Raw genomic sequence first — 19,879 nt, forward strand, 5'->3', positions numbered from 1 at the left:
TAAGGCAACAAGCAGACCCCCCCCCCCAATGCTGGAGACCCTGGAGCAGGGACCCCCCCCACCCCCGTCCTGGGCGGCCCCTGGAGGCAGGAACTGGGGCTCCCTGTTCACAAATCCCCATTTCCCCTCCCCCACCCGCAGTTTTTTGAGGGCGTTTGCGTAGGTCCTACCAAAACACCCCCCAGGGAGAGACCTGGGCCGGGCGGGGGCACGATGAAGGGTCACAGCCGGGTGCTGGGGGGGCTTCAGTGCTTTGATCTAACCCTAATGGCAGTCCACCCCTGCTCTCAGCCCCAGAGCCATGGAGGGAACCCAGGAGTCCTGGCTCCCAGATCCCCTTTTCTATCCCACCAGACACCCCCCCCCCCCCCCCGTGAAGAAAATTCACTGCAAAATGGAAAACAATCAATTCAATTTCTTTAAGTCGGAAGCTGTTTTGGGGGGGCTGGGACCGTCTCTCACGGCATCTGTGCCCCGGGAGGTGGGGAGGGGGGGCCATGCCAGGCTCGACAGGGCCCCGATCCCGTGTGGTGGTGTGAGCAGCACCTGGGCTGGGGGGGCCTCGCTCGTGGTGGGGGAGTGGATCTGGGCAGGTCCTGGCCGGTCGGGGCCCCCATCTCAGGCAGGGGGGTCGGGGAGAAACCATGACCCCCCCGTAGCAGCTCTGGGCCCCCCCAGTCCGCAGGGCCTCCCCCCGCTTGCCCCTCCCACGGCTCTCGCTGTTCTGAAGGGTCTTAGCCCCCCCGGTTTTTATCAGACCCCGGCGTGGGGCGTCACTTGGGGGCCTCTCAATTCCCAGCCAGCCGCTCGGCCCCCCCGGCTTCGCCTTCCCGGAGGCAGCGGCCAGGGCCAGGTGCCAGCGTAACCCGCTGCGGGAATTCGCCCCCTGCGCCCGGCCCTTTGGGGGGCAGGTGGATGCTGCCGGGGGGGTCACTGGATGGATCAGGGGGGAGCCCCAGAGGGTCTTTTCACAGCTGGTCGAACCGGCTCTAGTGCAGGGGCAGCTCAGGGGGTCACGCACGAGGGGCACCAGCCCCATGAGCTCACGGCCCCCCAGAAAGATTGGGGCCTGGCTGCACCTGTAGCTCCCACAGGGAGAGGGGTAGATTGGTGTCCCCGGGGAGCCTGGACCCCTAGGGGTCGTGCAGCTGGGGGGCCGGTGGGGGGGTCAGGGGCAGGACTCTGGGGAAAGATTGGGGTGTGTATGGGGGGCCGGGGCATGCTCCCCCTTTCAATACACGCTAGCAGGCCCCAGCTGGGCGCTCTGAGCCGCTGCCTCCCAGGGTGAGAGGTGCAGGGGTCCCATCTTGGTGACCCCCAACACCAGTGGGAGGGGGCAGCCCCCGCCTGATCCCCCTTTGCAGACCCCCCCCAAATCCACCCTGAAACTGGCTCCATCTGCAGCATCCGCCCCCCCAGACCCAGAGCGTTGGGGGCGGGGAGACGATGCGTCCCCCACATTTCCCGCCAGCCGGGAGGGCCTGCAGCAAAGGATGGTGGGTATTTTCCGAGGCTGCTCCGGGGCTCCCTCCCTCCTCTCCAGCGCTGCTGGGGGTCCGGCAGCCCCCCAGGCCGGGGGGGGGTAGGCAGCGTCCCCAGCTGGCGACAGAAGGGATGACACCACACGCTGCCGGTTGGGTTTTTTCCCCAGGTTCTTTGTTTCCGTTTCCTTCCAGCCATGCACCGAGGAGGGTCCCTGGCCTCAGGTCCGGGCGCGGGGGGTGTGGCGGGGTGGGGGGGTGCTGGGGGGGAGCGGGGCCGGGGGGGGGCTGACAGTCTCAATTCATTATCAACTCTTGTCGGCGGGGCTGTCTCTGTGCAGGGATCCCTTCATGCTCTCCAGGTATTCCTGCTGCGAGACCGCCAGCACCGAGGCCAGGATCTCGTCCTCGTCCCAGTCGGTCAGACCTGCCGGGGGGGGCAGGGTTAGGGGACAGAGCACCCCGCACCCACCCCAGTTCTCCCACTGGGAGCTGGGGGGGGGGAAACAGACCCCTCTACTCTGCGCCCACCCCAGCGCTCCTCCCTCCTCTCTGCCACATCCCCCACCCCTCCCTTCCCTTCTCGCCCCCAGGACCACCCCATTGCACAACCCCTCCCCCGCAGTCCCCCCAGCGCACTGGGAGACGGAGAACACCTCCCAGCCCCTCTGGGAAATTGGGTGACAAGTCTATTGGCTTCAGGGGCGTGGCCTCATTCAGAGCCCTCCTATTCATCATCTGCAAAGGACGCCTGGGTTCTCTCCCCGGCTCTGGGAGGGGCGTGGGGTCTAGTGGTTAGAGCAGGGGTGGCTGGGAGCCAGGACACATGGGTTTTCTCCCCGGCTCTGGGGGGCAGTGAGGGCTGACACTCACCGAACGCGGTAGGAGACATCTGCTGCATGATGGCCCGGCACTCCAGGGCCGGGTACAAGGACACTAAGGGTGGGGTCGCTCGGCCGCCTCCTGCCGATAACTGACTGCTCGTGCCTGGGGACGCAGAGATGGGGGGAGGGGGGCTAAACACGCTGAATGTATATTTATCACCTCTGGGGCGGGGCAGCTGGGGAACGGCCGCACATAACGCCACATGGGGATGACCTGTCTGGTGCCAGGATGCAGCCAGTTCTGGGGCGGGGCAGCTGGGGAACAGCCGCACATAACGCCACATGGGGACCCAGCGCCAAGATGCAGCCACCTCTGGGGCGGAGCGGGGCGGGTGGGGAATGGCTGCACTGGGGCAGTTGCTGGCTCATCCACTCCGAGCTCCTGGGCGAGAGAGCGGAGAGCCCCCTTGCCCGCCCCCCGGCACTGACCTGGCGCGCAGGGCGAGGGGGGTTTCGGCAGCGCCAGGGCGGCGGCGGCGCCCGGGGAGGGCGGTTTCATGGCGGTGATCTCGCCGTGCAGGTCGGGGTGCTCGGGGGACGGGGCCGAGCTGCGGTGACGCGGGGAGCGGCTGCTCCAGTCCTCCAGGCCGCTGGTGGCGGCCGCCGTGGCCGAGCTGCAGGTCGCGCTGGCTTTCCGGGGCTGGGGGAGGGAGGCAAGGGGTGAGCTGCGAAGGAGCCCCCCGCCAATCCCCCGCCCCCCGGAGCCAGGCAGTCCCCAGAGGGGGCGGGGCCGGGCGGGGCGCGGGGCTCACCTGTCTGGCTTGTTTCTCCTGGTCCCGCAGCCACTGCAGGTAGGACTCTCGGGCCACCTGCTCCTCGATGGCCTCGTTCGTGGCCTCCCAGTCGGTCGCTCGCTTCTTGTCCTCCAGCATCTGCTGCTCGATCCACGACTCCTCCGACGTCTTGATGGCGCTTTTCATCAGCGACTGCTCCGCGTACTGCGGGGGGGCGGGGTCAGGGAGCCCCGCCCATAGCGTGCCCCGCCCCGCCTCCAGCCCCGCCCCTCGCATGCCTGGCCCTGTCCCCAGCCCCGCCCCCGGTCAAAGCAATGACACAGCCAGCCCCGCCCCCAGCTGCGACCCGCCCAGCCCCGCCCCCAACCCCCCAGCTGGGACCCGCCCCGCCCCCCCAATCCCCCAGCTGGGACCCGCCCCGCCCCCCAGCTGTGACACGCCCAGCCCCGCCCCCAATCCCCCAGCTGCGACCCGCCCCGCCCCCCAGCTGCGACCCGCCCCGCCCCCAATCCCCCCAGCTGCAACCCGTCCCGCCCCCCAGCTGTGACACGCCCAGCCCCGCCCCCAATCCCCCAGCTGCGACCCACCCCGCCCCCCAGCTGCGACCCGCCCCGCCCCCAATCCCCCCAGCTGCGACCCGTCCCGCCCCCCAGCTGTGACACGCCCAGCCCCGCCCCCAATCCCCCTGCTGCGACCCCCCCGCCCCCCAGCTGTGACACACCCAGCCCCGCCCCCAACCCCCCAGCTGTGACACGCCCAGCCCTGCCCCCAATCCCCCTGCAATGACATGCCCAGCCCCGCCCCCCAGCTGGGACAGGCCCCCACCCAGCCTGTCAGACACCCTATCCCCAGCCCCGCCCCGCCCCGCCCCCCCAGAAGCAGAGAGCCCATTGGCTGAAAGGCAGCTCCCACTCACCCCTGGCTTGAAGGAGGGCAGCCCCAGCCCCACGCCGATGGTGGCCTTGTTGGGGTTCACCACGGAGTTGTAGTGGATGCTGCGGTGGTAGGAGACCCGGATGGGCTCGTCCTCGTTCTGCTGGATGCCGTGGAAGGTGTTGATGGGCTCTGCGAGGGGCGGGTGCAGCCTCGTTAGCAGGGAGAACCCCGGCGTCCGGGCTTCCAGCCCCGCCCCCAGCGCCCTCCCAGCCCTCAGAGCCAGGGAGAGAACCCAGGAGTTCTGGCTAATGCTACGAGCCAGAAGGTACCATCTGTGGCCTGGGAGTACAAGCGAGTCCCTGGGGAAGAATCCGGCTCGGGGCGTGTGTCAAACAGCCGGGGATTGTGCCCGGTGTCCCCCCCGCCCCTGCAAGGCGGGAGCCGTGAAACAGCCCCGCGAGCCCGAGCCAGCCGGGCCAGGCCCGCTGGGGGGTTTTCTGCGCGGCGTGGACCTGGCCTCTGAATGGAGACAAGAGACTGTTCCTCTGGAGCTGGGGTTTCGGTGATCAGCTGGCGCCGGGGGCTGGATGTCACAGAGGGGGCGGGGGGGGGCTCCTCTCGTTACCCCGCGAGGCGGAGTTGGGGTCTGAGCCGGAGCGAGAAGCCGGGGCCCCCGGTACCTGTGCCGTACTGGTACACCTCCACGGGCCGGTTGTACATCTCCGCCATGGCCTGCATCTCAATGTGGTTGCCATGGCAATTGTTTTTCCGCTTCCGGTTGATGTAAGTGGTGAAATCTTCCGTCACGTAGTTGGAGAAGTAATCGGCGTTCTTCATCTGCAGGGGGCGGCCCCAGGGCCAGAGAAGGACTGTGATACAGGGCGGGGACTGGCCAGCTGGCGGGCAGGGAATGGGGCACGGGGCCTGTCCCGGCTGAGGGGGCTGGCTCCCATCTGGCCCTGGGGCAGGGACGGGTTGGCTCAGCGGGGCAGGGACTGGGGCCTGGGGCCTGTCCCCTGTATGGGGCGCCGGCTCCCATCCGGCCCCAGGGCGGGGACTGGCTGCCTCGAGGGTTGGGAATGGGGCATGGGGTCCACGGGGCCTGCCACAGGGGAAGATGCTAAGGTGGCCACCCTGGGGATCCCCCGAGCTCTGTCCCCCTCCCCCACTCACCAGGTAGTCCATACAGTGCTTCCGGACCACTTCGTGCATGTCCTGGTCTCCGTACACCTGGTCAGCTGGAAGAGAGGAGCGGGGTGTCGGGAGATAGAACAGGTGATGCGGAGACGCTGGCGGGGGGGACAACACACGACCAGCCACAGTGGGATGGACCCAGGGCCCATCCAGCCCAGCGTCCACCCTGGTGCCAGGCGCTCCAGAGGGAATGAACCGAACAGGGCAATTATCGCGTGATCCATCCTCTGGCGTCCAGTCCCCGCATCTGGCAGCCAGAGGCTAGGGCCACTCGGAGCAGGGGGCTGCGTCCCTGCCTGTACTGGCTAACGGCCGCTGATGGACCCATCCTCCAGGAACTTAGCTAGCTCTTTTTTGAACCCAGTTCCAGTTCCAGCCTATGCAACATCCCCTGGCAAGGAGTTCCACAGGTTGACTGTGCGTTGGGTGAAGAAATACTTCGTTTTGTCTGTTCTAAACTTGCTGCCCATTCATTTCCTCAGCTGATCACTAGTTCGTGTGTCACGCCAAGGGGTAAATAACATTTCCCTGTTCACTGTTCCCCCCCGGCATGATTTTATAGACTTGTCATATCCCCCTTTCGTCGTCTCTTTCCCTAGGCGAACCGTCCCCCTCTCTTCAGTCTCGCCCCACACGGCAGCTGTTCCACCCCCTGATCATTTTTGCCCTTTTCTGCACCTTTTCCAATTCCAATAGATCTTTTGTGAGATGGAGCGACCCCGTCTGCACGCAGTATTGAAGGTGTGGGAGTCCTGTGAATTCACAGAGCAGCACTAGGATATTTCCTGTCTGATTGTCTGTCCCTCTCCTCACAGTCCCTAGCACGCCTGGGGCTTTATTTCCCGGTGCACATTGAGCGACGTTTTCACACAACCATCCACTGTGACTCCGAGCTCTGCTCCTGGAGCGGCCTGGGGGCAGGGCAGGACAGGACTGGGCTGGGATCCTGTTTCCAAGGGGCAGGGCTCTGCACGTATCAAGGCTGAGTTTTTCGGGGAGGTCCCTTGGTAGCAATCTTGCTTGAGTAGTTTTGTAACGGCTGCAAAGGTTGCCACCTCCCTGTTCACCCCTTTTCCCAGCTCCTTTATGAATGTGTTGAACAGGCCCAGGCCCAGTCCCAGCACAGCCCCCAGGGGGACCCCGCTATTTACCGCTCCCCAGTCTCATTCATTCCTACCCTGCCTCCTGTCTTTTACCCTGGTACTGATCCATGAGACCTTCCCCCTGATCCCATGCCACCTGGAGTGCTGGGAAATAAAATAGGTAAACTCCTAATTAGACTGCCAGCCCCCGGCTCTAACCACTAGACACTGCTCCCCTCCAAGGCATCTTCGCATTAGAGCAGGGGGGTTGGGCGCCAGGACTCCTGGGTTCTCTCCCGGCCTTGGGAAGGGAGGGGGGGGTCTAGTGGGTTAGAGCAGAGCGGATTAGGGCCCAGGACTCCTGGGTTCCCCGCCTGTCCTGGGTCCGGCTGGTGTACACGGTACACCATGAGGCCTAGCACCTTGACTTGCCAAGTGCCGCATCATGGGAGCAAGTGACTCACCCCCTACCCCACATTGCAATGTAAACAAGGATGTGGGTTTTTGGGGGCGGGGAGTGGAGGGGGGGGCCTTGGCCAGCAGCTCCCGTCAGTCACATGGGGACCCGCTGGGTTTCCCAGAAGCCCGCGCTGCGGTCGGCCCATACGTTATTTATACCCACGCTCGGCAAAAACCACACGCTGCGGGCTGCGAAGGTGCACAAGAAAACAGGAAGCGAAAGACCACAGCTGTTTGTCCCCCCCCCCCACTATTCCCACCCCCCCCCCGCCGTTACTAGGAGGCGGGGACAGACCTAAGGGCAACTGAGGCAAACAACAGCGAGACTTGAGAGGGAAACAAAGAATAGAACCCAGGAGTCCTGGTTCCAGCATCCCCCACTGCCCTCCAGAACTGCAGAAGAGCAGGGCGTGGGTCTGGGAGCCAGGACTCCTGGGTCCCATCTCTGGCTCTGGGAGGGGAGTGGAGTCTAGTGGGTTAGAGCAGGGGGGCTGGGAGCCAGGACTCCTGGGTTCTCTTCCTCACTGATGGTGCCTGGAGTAAGGAGGTCCCCGCACGAGATTGCTCGGCCTGCTCAGGGCACCGGTCTGCCCGCTGTGCATTGGCCATCGGAGTTCAGCTGGCTTTGGAAATGCCCAGGGGCGCAAGAGAAGCCAGGAAACTCCTCCCCCGGGCCCGTGTCCCCCCCCCGCCAGGTCCGTAAGGGTCTGGTTTCAATCCCTTCCCCGCTGACAGACCCCCACAGACCAGAGGGGGAATGTGATTCGCCCCAAACGAGGCCAAACCAACAATCCCCTTTTCTAGCCCCTCCAGTGGCAGCCGCTTGTCGTCCCTTCGGCAGCTCCTCGCGGCCAAGCCCCCCAGTTCTTTGCCATCATCTCCCCTCCGACCACAACGCCTCCACCCCAGGCCCCTGGCACTTCTCCCTCCCGCCTCAGGGGAGCTGCCCGGAGCCACGGTCTGGGAACGGGGAGCTGAGCTCAGCCGAGGAGACCGGACAAGCGTGGCTCGTTTAGGCTGATTACGGAGACTCGTCAACCCCAGAAATTCATGGATTCCAAGGCCAGAAGGGAGCATTCTGTGTCGTACGCCCTCCTGCATAACAGGCCAGGGAGCGACGTGGAGCTCTTTGAACACGATCCCAGCTGGACTGGAAAGTTGGGGAACCCACCGTGCCCGGCGGTGAATTGTTCCAGGATTAGTTCCCGTCCCCGGGAAAAGGGATCTGGGTGGAGGAGGCTCCCGTTCGGAGGAAGGTTCGGGGGAGCTGCTGTTCTGAACAGAGTGAGAAGAACCGGGAGGAACCGAGCCGGGAGCAAATCTCCCTGAGCCACTTTGAAAGGGGTCAAGGAGTTTTGATGGCCCCGAACTGACGCTGGTCTCGGCCCGTGAGACCCAGGGAGGGAGGGTTTTCGACCAAGGGCTGGGCATGGGTTCACTGCGCCGGTCCGGCACCCAGCTGGCAGGCACAGGCTCCTGGCTCCCGTCTGCTTTCCCTCCGCTGCCTGGAGCTCACCTTTTCCAGACGCTACTGAAATACGTTGAATAACGTACAGTGCCTGACACAACGGGTCCCCAGCGGGCCTAGACCCTACCGTAATACACCTAATATACCACGTACAGCGCCTGGCACAACGGGTCCCCAGCACGCCTAGACCCTACCATAATACACCTAATATACACGTACAGCGCCTGGCACAACGGGTCCCCAGCACGCTTAGACTCTACCCTAAAACACCTAATAGATAATGTACAGTGCCTGGCACAACGGGTTCCTTGTATAACACGGGCTCCTACAAGTGCCAGCTGAGATGGGGGGGGCTCCCACTATGCCAGGCGCTGCCTAGATTCTCCCCCCGCCCCCCCGGAGAGAAATCAGAGCCCCCTTGGGGCTAGGTACCACACATACCGCTCCCCATCTCCCACCCAAGTGAGATCAGTGCCTCGGTGCTGGACAGGCCCCACTGACCAAGATCAGGACCCATCGCATGGGGCCGTACCCAGACCCCCCACCCAAACCGAGATGGGGGTTCCTGTTCCACCAGGCACCGGGTGGGTGCTGCGTAGACACACAGAGAGAAACAGTCCTGGCCCTGGAGAGTTTCCAGTTGGCACAGACAAATGCCAGGAGGAGAAACAGAGGCACCGACAGCAGGGCAGCGGTCTGCCCAAGTTCACCCAGCCGGTCTGGGAATAGAACCCAGATGTCCGAGGCCCGACGCTGTCACCACATCACCAGATCACGCTGCGCCAGTCACAAAGCGGTCTCCCCCCCGGATTGACAGTCTCCCCTCCTGACTAATAGACATAGCGAGGAACTGAGTGATGGCTCCTTCCTGTAACACGCGGATGGCTCCCCGGCTACCTCAGCAGCGATCAGTCAGATTTATTTTGACCACCTCGCCGCAGCCCTCTCAGACCTCTGTCCGGGTTTCCATCCAAACAAATTAACCGCTCTTTGGGGGTTCAACCCACGCAGGCGAGTGTGAAATCTACAAATGGACCCGGGCCCAGCGCCTGGCAACGCAGGGTTAACAGTACACAGGGTGGGGACACCCAAAAGGATTGCAGAGCTTAAAGGGATTCAGAGATCGCCTGCCAAGATGCAGCCACCTCTGGGGTGGGGCAGCTTGGGAACAGCCACACATAACACCACAGGGGAATGGCTCGCATGGCGCTGAGGTGCAGCCACCTCTGGGGTGGGGCAGCTGGGAACAGTTCTAGCTCCAAGTCAACACTCACTACTAGAGCTACGAATGTAACGGGAGCCAGGACTCCTGGGTTCTCTCCCCAGCTCTGGGAGAGACTGTGCTCTAGTGGTTAGAGCGTGGGGGTGTCAGGACTTCAGAGTCCTATCCCTGCTCCGGTCATTACCTGCTCCTCACCCTCTGCGGTGGTGGGGGAAAGCAGCTGCCCCCCAAGGGCGGGAGGGGCCCAGTGTATGTAAAGTGCCGGCTATTCTTAGCAGCCAAATTCCCCACCGTGGCTGGAGGAAGAGGAAGTCAGTAACCGCGAAGGCAGGCCAACCAGGGGCGCCCCCAGCACGCAGGGACGAGCCCTCCTCCCTGAGCGCACCCCTGCTGCTGCGCGGCTGTTCCCTGGCTCCCCCGCCCCAGACATGGCTGCATCTCAGCGCCCAGGAAGCCAGCCTGGGATCCTTTGGAATGGAAGACGAAGCAGTAGAAACGGGAGGGAAGGTCCTATGGGTCCAGTGGGTTAGAGCAGGGGGGCTGGGAGCCAGGATGCCTGGGTTCTCTCACTGGTGCTGGGAAGGGAGTGGGGACTGGTGGTTAGAGCACGGGGGGCTGGGAGCCAGGACGCCTGGGTTCTCTCACTGGTGCTGGGAAGGGAGTGGGGACTGGTGGTTAGAGCACGGGGGGCTGGGAGCCAGGACGCCTGGGTTCTCTCCCTGGTTCCCCAGTGGCGCTGTGGCCATAGGAACAGTGCTAAGTGAGTCCCAGGCAGGGTTAAGTGAGCCAGGGAAAGACTGAAGCTAACGCAGGGGGGGAAGGTTTTCCCCTGGGGGCAGCTGGACGCTAGGGGCGAAGGGCCGCTGGGGGTGGGGTGTTATGAGAACAGAGCTAGAGCAGCAGTCACCTGCCTCCCCCTTATCGGCCTGCGAGTTTCAGTTTCTATCAAAACAGGGTGGCTGAAATTCCCCCACCCCTCACATCACAAAAGCTTTCTAATACCGGGGTTTCAGTCACTTCTCGGTGCTCACGAGACCCCCTCCCTCCCCCGGCCAAGGACAGAACCCAGGCGTCCTGGCTCCCAGCCCCCCTCTGACCCAGGGAGGATGTGTGGGACGGGTGCTGATGCTCGGGGCAGGGAACGTTCCACGGGGGGGGGCAGGTGGAAAACCCATCAAAAGAGGAAGGAAACTGACGCGCAGCTGGGAAAAATACGTGTAATTGACGAGAGGCAAGGACTGTCTTTAATCTGCGCAGAGGTTAGAGCAGGGGGGGCTGGGAGCCAGGACTCCTGGGTTCTGTCCCCATGGCCGCACCACTGCTGGCAGAGAGACGAGCTGTGGTGTGGGAAGGCGCCTCGCTCTAGTTCGGAGGCCGGGCGGGGCCCTCCGGGCGGCTGCGTCTGGGGAGCAGCGACCACTGACAAGGCCTTGCCAGGCCTGGGCAGAGCAGGAGCAAAACATGACGCTGCAAAACCTCCTCTGAGTCAGCAAAACCCTGCCCCAACTCAGCAGCCAGGCCGGCCCCCTGCCAACCCTGGCCAGCGATGGGAGCCAGGACGCCTGGGTTCTCTGCCGGCACTGGGAGCCAAGACTCCTGGGTTCTCTCCCCAGCTCTGGGAGGGGAGTAGGGGCTGGTGGGTTAGAGTGGGGGGGGGGGGGGGGGGAAGAGGGGGGCTGGGAGCCAGGACGCCTGGGTTCTCTCTGCACCTACCTCAAACTACTGCCCCCCCCAAAACACAGATCACGCTGGCCTGGCTCATTCTCCTGCCCCCCCAGCACCTTGCTCCCCCCACCTCCAGCGTCATGGGACAGTCTGCACCCCGCTTTGCTGCGTCAGGGGCGATAAAGGAGGGGGGAGCGGGTGCGGGCCCTGGGCAAGGGAAGCTGTTTATCTCGGCAGAAGGAAGCGGGTGTGTGGGCTCCACAGGAGACCGGCCGAGGGGAAGGCAATGCCAGGGTTGTGCTACCCCCTGCTGGTCAGACAGGAAAAGGCACCGACAGGGTAACAGACTTCATGCCTGTGAGGCAGCCACCTCTGGGGAGGGGCAGCTGGCAAACAGCTGCACATAACGCCCCACAGGGATGGGTCACCTGGCATGGAAATGCAGCCCGTGTGCTACCCCCGGTTCTTATGTTCAGTCCCTATGGGGTGGGGTCCGGACCTCATTCAGGGTGCTCCCCAAATCTTGGTGACTGGCACCTGCAGCACCCAGCCCTTCGGGGGCCCCCCAGTCAAGGAATCCCCCACCTCTTGGGGGGTGGGGAGACAACAGAGTTCTGGGAAAGGGGCAGGGTCACTGATTCCCCACCCCTCCATATGTGGGGAGTTATACATACCTATGGGTCAAATGAGCCGCTGATCATGGGGCTTGGGGCGGGCGGGACAGACAAAGATGGATTTAGGGATTAGAGATGTCAATCAATATAAGGCCAATGATTGACATGGAGAGCGCCCCCTGCCCCACCCCCCACAGCACAGTCCTGCCTGCCAGGGGAGAGCCCCCCCAGCTCAGCCCCCCACCGCCGGGGCTCCCTGTTTCTCCTTGGGGCTCATGGGGAAGGGCTGGGACTCAGGACTCCTGCCTTCTATTCCCAGCTCTGCCCCTTGCCTTGACCTCGTGCCTCGATTTCCTCTTGTCAGCACCCACAGGAAGCTCATCTGGACAGGGCCCGTCTCTCGTGAGGTGCCGGCGCCACGGGGGCCCCAATCCTGGCCGGGGGGACCCTCCTCGAGGGATCTGCCTGACCCTGATCGTCCATCATATAATCTCACCTGAAAGCCGCCCCCCGGTCCCGCGCTTTGTCCAACCCAGAGCCAAGGCCCCACAACTCACCAGAGATCACCCTGAAACCAGCTGGCAGGAAGCAGAGAACATCCCTCCGCCCCCCCTTTCCAGGAACAGGAGGTCAGGGCCCAGCGGAACCACCCAGTCTCGCCACAGGGACCCCAGCCCCCTCAAACCTGACCCTACAACACCCCATCCTTACAGCTCTCCCACAGGACACCACCCCTGACCCCCCAATCCTCTCTCATGCCCCCCCCAACTCCAACCTCCAACCCCCAAACCCCATTCTTACGACACCCCCAACCCTGCCCCAAATCCCCCCATCCATCACTCATGACCCCCCACTCTGACCTGCTTCCCAGCAGGTCCCCACCCCGACCCCCCAGCACTGACCCCTATCCCCACCACGGCCCCTCCAACTCTGACCTGCTCCCCCAACTTATCCCAGAAGGGCTGGGAAGGAGATCCGTCTGCCCCTCCCAGACGAAGGTCCCCCCCCCCCCAGGCCCCAACTTACCCACAGCCCGGAATAAACAAGCCCCATCCTCCTTCATCTGCTTGATGATGAAACCTTTCTTCTCCCGCAGCGACTTCTCAAACCTGTTCTCCTGCTGGACACAAGAGAGCAGTGGGTCAGCAAGTTACCACGGCGCCCCTGCCGAACCCCCCAGCGCCCCCCGCCCTACTGTGCCCCCTGCCGAGCCCCCCCCGGCTCCCCCCGCCCCACCCTACCGCGCCCCCTGCCGAGCCCCCCAGTGCCCCCCGCCCAACAGCACTGCTTGCCAAGCCCCCTGGCGCCCCCCGCCCCACTGCGCCCCCTGCCGAGCCCCCCAGTGTCCCCCACCAAGCCCCCTGGCTCTGCTTGCCGAGCCCTCCGGTACCCTCCACCGCACCTCCACCCTCCACTGCACCCCCCGCCCCACTGCTGAGCCCCCCCGCCCCACAGTGCTGCTCGCCGAGCCCCCCGGCACCCGGCCCTGACTGCCAGGGGAGAGAGCCTCCAGCCGAGCCCTGCAGCCCGTCCCCCCAGCACGGCGCCCCCTAGCGCCCAGCCCTGACTGCCAGGGGAGATCATCCCCTGCCCAGCCCCCTCGTCTCCCATCTCCTAAGGCCCCCAGAATTGGGCACAGCACGAACATGGTGTGTTACAGAGCACTGGGGCGCAGCGCACCTGGGTTCTCTCCCCAGCTCGGGGCGGGGGGCTGGGAGCCAGGATCCAAGCTCAGGACCCTGGAAGGTCTAAGCTCAGTCTCCCAGCTGCGGCCCCCCCAGCTGCGTATGGGGTATCACCCCATGGCCCGGGCGCTCGCAGCAGCGACATCAGGACAGATTGGGTTACAGATCAGATTCTGTCTGGCCCTCGAGTGGGAAAGGGGGTCGGCCAGCGGCACACAACCCCCCCGCCACGCTGCCCTGGAAAAGCCTCCCCCCAACTTCAGCTGTGGAACCAGGCCCCCCATCTTGCCATATTAAGCATTAATGGACCTGAGGTAGGAGACGTCTATTACAAACGTGTACAGCACCAGACACGCCACGCCCCCCCCCCCTTCGCTGATCTCAGCTGGAAGGATCCCCCACGGCCCTGGGCTTTGTCCTGATCCCAGCCCCGTGGGGAAGAGATCCCACGGGACCAATAGCCCAGCTGGGGTGGGGTTTCCCCTGAATGCCAGGCCTTGCAAGCCAGCCCAGATTGGGGATTCCCCCCCACCCCAGGGCTAGACAAACCAGACCCCAATACAGGAATGCCTGGCGGGTCTAGGGGCAGCCCTGGCCCAGGGTTTTCCCAAAGTCCTGTTCGCTTAGGCCAAGCGACATCCCACAATCCCCTGCAACAGCCCAACTCAACAGGCAGTTAGGCAAGCTGCCAACAACCGAGACAGTCGGCCTACGTCTGGGCACCCTGGCGCCTGGATTGTAGGGATGGGTGACGGGTCCGTCACTCGGCCAGTTACCCCAGCAATACCCCGCGCTGCCATGTGTGACACACTGGCCTCTCTTCCCGGCCCAGCTTATTCCCGGCCTTCAGCACCAGCCCCGCCTGGAGCGGGTCTCGCCCCGAACCAATAGGCAGGCAGCACAATTCACCCACACCTCCCCCAGTGCCCTGCGTGACCCAGAGCCCCGCATCGCTGGGGGCAGGGCTGATGGTACATCCACCCCACTGCAGCCAGGGCAGGGCTGGGTTCTGGCTGCGGGATCGGGGAGGCTCTGATCTGCGTCTGTACAGCGCCTGGCGCAAGAGCTCCCCCTCCCCCTGGCACTACTGTAATACACCTAATAGATAACATACAGCGCCTGGCACAAGGGGGGCATGTCCTGGGTGCTACCATAATACATCTAATAGATAACATACAGGGCCTGGCACAATTCACCCCCCCCCCGTACCGTAATACACCTAATAGATAACACACAGTGCCTGGCAGAGAGGGGCCCTGGTCCAGGATGGAGGTCCTGCATACTACCAAAATTCACCTACTGTACCCTGTCGAGCACCCAGCACACTGAGGTCCTGGGGCAGGACCGGGCTCCTAGCTGCTACAGTAACACAGTCTCCTGCCCCCCTGCAGTTCACTTCTCACCACTGCCAGGATCCCATGATGAGGCTCGTTAGTTCCACCTGCTCACCTGGTGAATCGTGTCTCTCTCACGCTCCAGCCCAACCTAGTGAGCGCGCGCTCACACGCAGAGAGCGGGACTCATCCCCCACAGCAGGGACGCACACGCACGCTGCCACCTAGGACAAACCCTCCCCACCAACACCAGCCCGGTGCTCAATGGCTGGCCCCAAAAGCTGGCGCTGCAGCCCGGGGCACCCACCCACGATTAGACGCCGGCCCGGCATGACTACGAGATCTTAAAGCAGCAGGGCTGTGCTCTCCCAAGCTGCCCAGGGGCCCGGAGGAAGCAGTATTTGCCCTCCAGGATAAAGAGGGTGAATGTCTTCAGTTTCAATACCCGAACGTACGAGAACTGAGGGGGCAAGAGAGCGGGTTGGTAGGTCAGCAGGCTCAACTGCTCGCTCGCAGAGGTGTGAACCGCCCGGAGCGCGATCCACCTGAGCCAATCGCTCCCAGAGGGGGGACCCTTTTCCTCTAACTGGGTGTCAACATGAAAGCCCATGTCAGTGTTAGCCATGTCTAGTTGGCAGTCGGTATCTAGCGGAGTGCCCCAAGGGCCGGTTTTGTTCAATATCTTCATTAATGATCTGGAGGATGGTGTGGATTGCACCCTCAGCAAGTTTGCGGATGACACTAAACTGGGAGGAGTGGTAGATACGCTGGAGGGTAGGGATAGGATACAGAGGGACCTAGGCAAATTGGAGGATTGGGCGAAAAGAAATCTGATGAGATTCAACAAGGACAAGTGCAGAGTCCTGCACTTAGGACGGAAGAATCCCATGCACCGCTACAGACTAGGGACCGAATGGCTCGGCAGCAGTTCTGCAGAGAAGGACCTAGGGGTGACAGTGGACGAGAAGCTGGATATGAGTCAGCAGTGTGCCCTTGTTGCCAAGAAGGCCAATGGCATTTTGGGGTGTATAAGTAGGGGCATTGCCAGCAGATCGAGGGACATGATTGTTCCCCCCTATTCGACACGGGTGAGGCCTCATTTGGAGTACTGCGTCCAGTTTTGGGCCCCACACTACAAGAAGGATGTGGAGAAATTGGAGAGAGTCCAGCGAAGGGCAACAAAAATGATTAGGGGTCTGGAACACATGACTTATGAGGAGAGGCTGAGGGAACTGGGATTGTTTAGTCTACGGAAGAGAAGAATGAGGGGGGATCCGATAGCTGCTTTTAACTACCTGAAAGGTGGATCCAAAGAGGATGGATCTGGACTATTCTCAGCGATAGCAGATGACAGGACAAGGAGTAATGGTCTCAAGTTGCAGTGGGGGAGGTTTAGGTTGGATATTAGGAAAAACTTTTTCACTAGGAGAGTGGTGAAACACTGGAATGGGTTACCTAGGGAGGTGGTGGAATCCCCTTCCTTAGAAGTTTTTAAGGTCAGGCTTGACAAAGCCCTGGCTGGGATGATTTAGTTGGGATTGGTCCTGCTCTGGGCAGGATGTTGGACTAGATGGCCTCCAGAGGTCCCTTCCAACTCTGTTATTCTATGATTCTATTTACTCACTTTTGAGGGGGCTAGATTTTCCCCTCATGCAACGAGCACATTACGAGACTGACTAAATCCCCCCCAAGCAGGGCTCATCCCCTCCAGGAGGGGGCAGCAGGTACCCGTCCCAGCCCCACCACCCCTCCCTCCACCTCCGATTTATCTCTGCACACACTGTCCTTCCAGCCCCCTGGGAAGCCACGTTGGGAGAAAGGATGGTGCAGTCTCTCAGGGCACCGGATCAGGACGCGAGGGGGGTGTGCGTGTGGGTGTGTGTGAGTGTGGGTGAGCGAGAGAGAGAGAGATCCATTAGAGGCTCAAACCCTGCTCTGAGGAGGGAGAGCAGGTGAGCGGATGATCGCTAGAGGAGTTTGGCTGGGGATGGGGAGAGAGCACGGTGGTCTGGGAAGCAGGAGAAAGAGACCCGGGGACGGGACAGACTAAGGGGTTCCCAAGGGAGGGACGGACAGGACCCCGGCAAGGGGGGACACAGCACGCTCCCAGTCAACGCTGTTTCGCAGACGATCTGGTAGAACCGGCTACTACGTGGCAGAAACCCCACGGGACCAGCCCCGAGTCCCGTGTGAAACAGGACCCACCTGGCACCAGCCTGGTCCCGCCTTATCTTTAGGCACCTGGTCTGCACCATCAGCGCCACTGACCCCCCTCCCCTGCCCCACTCTGGGGGGGGCTAGGAGCGAAGCCCCGGACGCCTGGGTTCCCAGTGTGCTCAGGGGAGGAGAGCCTCCAGATGCCTGGGTCCCAGCATCCCGCCTCCAAGGGGAATACAGGCCCGGATGCCTGGGTCCCAGTATCCCAGCCCCTGGATCTCGGTGGGGTGGAGTGGAGTTCACAGGTCAAGTGCCCTCTCATGAGTAAGAATGAGTGCTGGGGGGGGGCCTCAGGGGTACCTTGCACCCCAACAGCAATAAGGGGGGCTAAATAGCAGACTAATAGGGTGACAATACAGGGGCCCCCTCAGAGCCCACTGCACAGGGTGGGGGTAGAGCTGGAAAACCAGCATACCCCTACAGCTCAGAGCATCCCCAGTAAGTGCCAGAGGGGCCCCCCGTTCCCTCCCCTCCAGTGAACAGGCCCCCCCATTCCCCTATCACATAGAAGGGGGCCATGGGGAAATGTAAGGGTCACCACCCGATTGTTACATCCCTCTCCTCCATCATATTGGGGGGTGTCTCCCCCTCTCCACATTCCCCACCTCAAGATCACAGCCCGCCCCATAAAGGGGAGCAGGATCCCCCAGCAACATCTCCCCAGTCAGGACTGCCCCTGCCCCCATATCAAAAGAAGGGGGCTCAGCACACATCTGAAAGGGGGGTGCCTCCCACAGATCAGAGAGTGGAGGCTCTTCCCTCCCCCCCAAATGAGGGGGCATTGCTCCCCTCCAGCCCAGGCCATGGGGGAGGGGGTCCCCCCATTCCCAAGGAGAGAATCCCCCCAGGATACCCGCTCTACAGTGGGTGGTTCCCCTATACCTCAGAGGGGATCCCCGTCCTGCCCACAGCTCAGACGAGAGCCCGCTATACCTCGGGGCAGGGGCCCTGCCGGGGGGGGGGGTCCTCCCCCCCACAGCCCAGTGTGCCTGCCCCACCCAGGGCACCTGTTACAGAAAGGGTGGGTCCCCCTGTGCCCCCACAGCCCCCAACGGAGGAGAAATCCCTCATTCCCCAGCACAGCTCAGAGGAGGGGAATCCCTCCAATAGCCCAGAGGAAGGGGGGTCCCCCGATAGCCATGGAGTCCCCACAGACCCCCAGAGACAGGTCCCACTCTCCCAGAGCACAGAAGAGGGGGGTCAGGGTCCCCCTCAATCCTCCCCCCATACCTGGGGTCCTCCCCATACTCACCAGAAGGGGATCCCGCCCCCATTCTCCCCCAGAAGGAGGAGATCAGGGCCTCCCATGCCCCCCCAGAAAGGGGTCCCCAAACCCACCCAGAAAGAGGATCCCTCTCCCCCCATGCCCCCCCCAGAAGGGGGATCCCTCTCCCCCCAGAAGGGGGAGACCAGCGCCCCCCGGAGGCCGGACGCCAGGGCCCCCCAGCAGGCGGAGACCGGCCCCGCCCCGCCGCAGGGCCCCCCGCTACCTGCTCCGCCGAGGCCGGGTCCAGGCTCTCCCCGCGGGCGGCCGCCGTCTCGTACTCGTCCTCGCTGTTGCAGCCGGCGCCGCCGCCGGCCTCGTCGCGCTCGGGGCTGGAGCCGGGCCCGGGGCCGCCCTGGCGCCGCCGCTTGCTGTGGCCGGGCCCCGAGCAGCAGCCGCCGCCCCGGGCCTCGCCCGGCCCCAGCAGCGGGGCCCCGTCCAGCCCCGCCAGCGGGTCCCCGCCGCCCCCCGCCCCGCCCGGGCCCGGCGGCGGCGGCGAGCCGGCCGGGGGCGCCCCCCAGCGGGCCGGGGGGGGCGAGGCCCGGGATCGGGCCCCGCCGCCGCGCGGATCGGGGCCGGCGGGGGGGCCGCCCCCGCCGCCGGGCCCCCCCCGCGGGTGCGAGTCCGGGCCGGGCCCGCCGCGCGGGTGGGGGTGCGGGTGGGGGTGGGGGTCCGCGCCGCCCCCCCCGCCCGGGGCCGCGGCGCGGGGGGGGCCCGGCGGGTCCCGCTCCCCGTCCCCCGCCGCCGGGCAGGGCTTCTTCTTGGGCAGGATCGTCATGGCCGGCCGGGAGCGGGGCCGCGGCGGGGCGGGCCCCGGGGGGGGCTAAGGGGGGGTTCCGGGGGGGCGGGGGACCCGGAGGGAGGGGCTACGGGGGGGTCTCGAGGGGGTTGGGGGACCCGGAGGGAGGGGCTAAGGGGGGGTCCCGGGGAGGCGGGGGACCCGGAGGGGGGGCTAAGGGGGGGTCCCGGGGAGGCGGGGGACCCGGAGGGGGGGGCTAAGGGGATGGTGGGGACCCGGATGGAGGGGCTAAGGGGGGGGTCCCGGGGAGGCGGGGGACCCGGATGGAGGGGCTAAGGGGATGGTGGGGACCCGGATGGAGGGGCTAAGGGGGGGGGTCCCGGGGAGGCGGGGGACCCGGATGGAGGGGCTAAGGGGGGGGACCCGGGGGGGCTCCCTCTCCCCCACAAACTCACTGCCCCCCCATGGGGAGGGGTCGGGCGGCGAAAGGACCCCGGGGGGAGGGGGGGGGCAGCTGCCTCGGGCGGCCGGACGCAGACGAATCAACCCCTCGCTCGCCCGCTCCTTCCCCCTCCCCCGCCCCGTTGCGACTTTTTGACCCTTCCCGGCTTCCGCGACAGCCCCTCGCGCTCGGCCCCGGCCTAGTGTCAACATCAACACAGCCGGCCCCTGACCCCGCGCGCTCACTTCCGCCGTCACGCCCCTTAGCAACGCCGGGGGCGGGGACTAGGCACGCCTCGGCAACGGCCCAGTTTTCACTCGCTGCCGCGCGCGGCCTCACGCTCATTGGCCAGAGGTTGACGGGCCCAACTATCTGATTGGCCACAGCTCAGCGGCAAATCAAGAGAGGTCCCGCCCACCCCCGTTTTCTCACTCCAATACCCTCTCCCACAGCCCATAGCAACGACACAGCGGAATGCGGGACCTGGGCCGCCCTTAGTAACAGGGAATTGTCTGATTG

The 19,879-nt window shown here is 64.4% G+C and overlaps 1 protein-coding gene across 2 annotated transcripts; it reads right to left on the reverse strand.

The window, feature by feature from the left end:
- Nucleotides 1-1,750: 1,750 nt before the first annotated feature.
- OTUD5 (OTU deubiquitinase 5) lies at nt 1,751-18,957 on the reverse strand. 2 transcript variants are annotated; one of them, XM_074938068.1, is made up of 9 exons: nt 18,406-18,957; nt 12,706-12,799; nt 5,149-5,213; nt 4,656-4,812; nt 4,016-4,164; nt 3,118-3,303; nt 2,795-3,005; nt 2,355-2,468; nt 1,751-1,908 (listed from the first exon to the last, which is right to left on the reverse strand). In XM_074938068.1, the coding sequence occupies exons 1-9, from the start codon at nt 18,955-18,957 to the stop codon at nt 1,790-1,792; spliced, it is 1,647 nt and encodes a 548-aa protein (XP_074794169.1). In that variant the 3' UTR covers nt 1,751-1,789. The 2 variants fall into 2 exon arrangements, with proteins under 2 accessions (XP_074794169.1, XP_074794170.1); XM_074938069.1 differs by having other exon boundaries at nt 12,706-12,796; nt 18,406-18,529.
- Between the last annotated feature and the right edge of the window lie 922 nt (nt 18,958-19,879).

The sequence above is a fragment of the Natator depressus genome, chromosome 23 (assembly GCF_965152275.1).
Source record: "Natator depressus isolate rNatDep1 chromosome 23, rNatDep2.hap1, whole genome shotgun sequence".
In the NCBI taxonomy this organism is placed as follows: domain Eukaryota; kingdom Metazoa; phylum Chordata; order Testudines; family Cheloniidae; genus Natator; species Natator depressus.

What these genes read in the sequence shown, in the direction of transcription:
- OTUD5 (XM_074938068.1), bottom strand. Translation starts at nt 18,957, where the DNA reads ATGACGATCCTGCCCAAGAAGAAGCCCTGCCCGGCGGCGGGGGACGGG. An exon ending in ACCCGGCCTCGGCGGAGCAG is followed by an intron (nt 12,800 to 18,405) that starts GTAGCGGGGGGC and finishes TCTTGTGTCCAG; the next exon opens with CAGGAGAACAGGTTTGAGAA. An exon ending in AGCACTGTATGGACTACCTG is followed by an intron (nt 4,813 to 5,148) that starts GTGAGTGGGGGA and finishes CGCCCCCTGCAG; the next exon opens with ATGAAGAACGCCGATTACTT.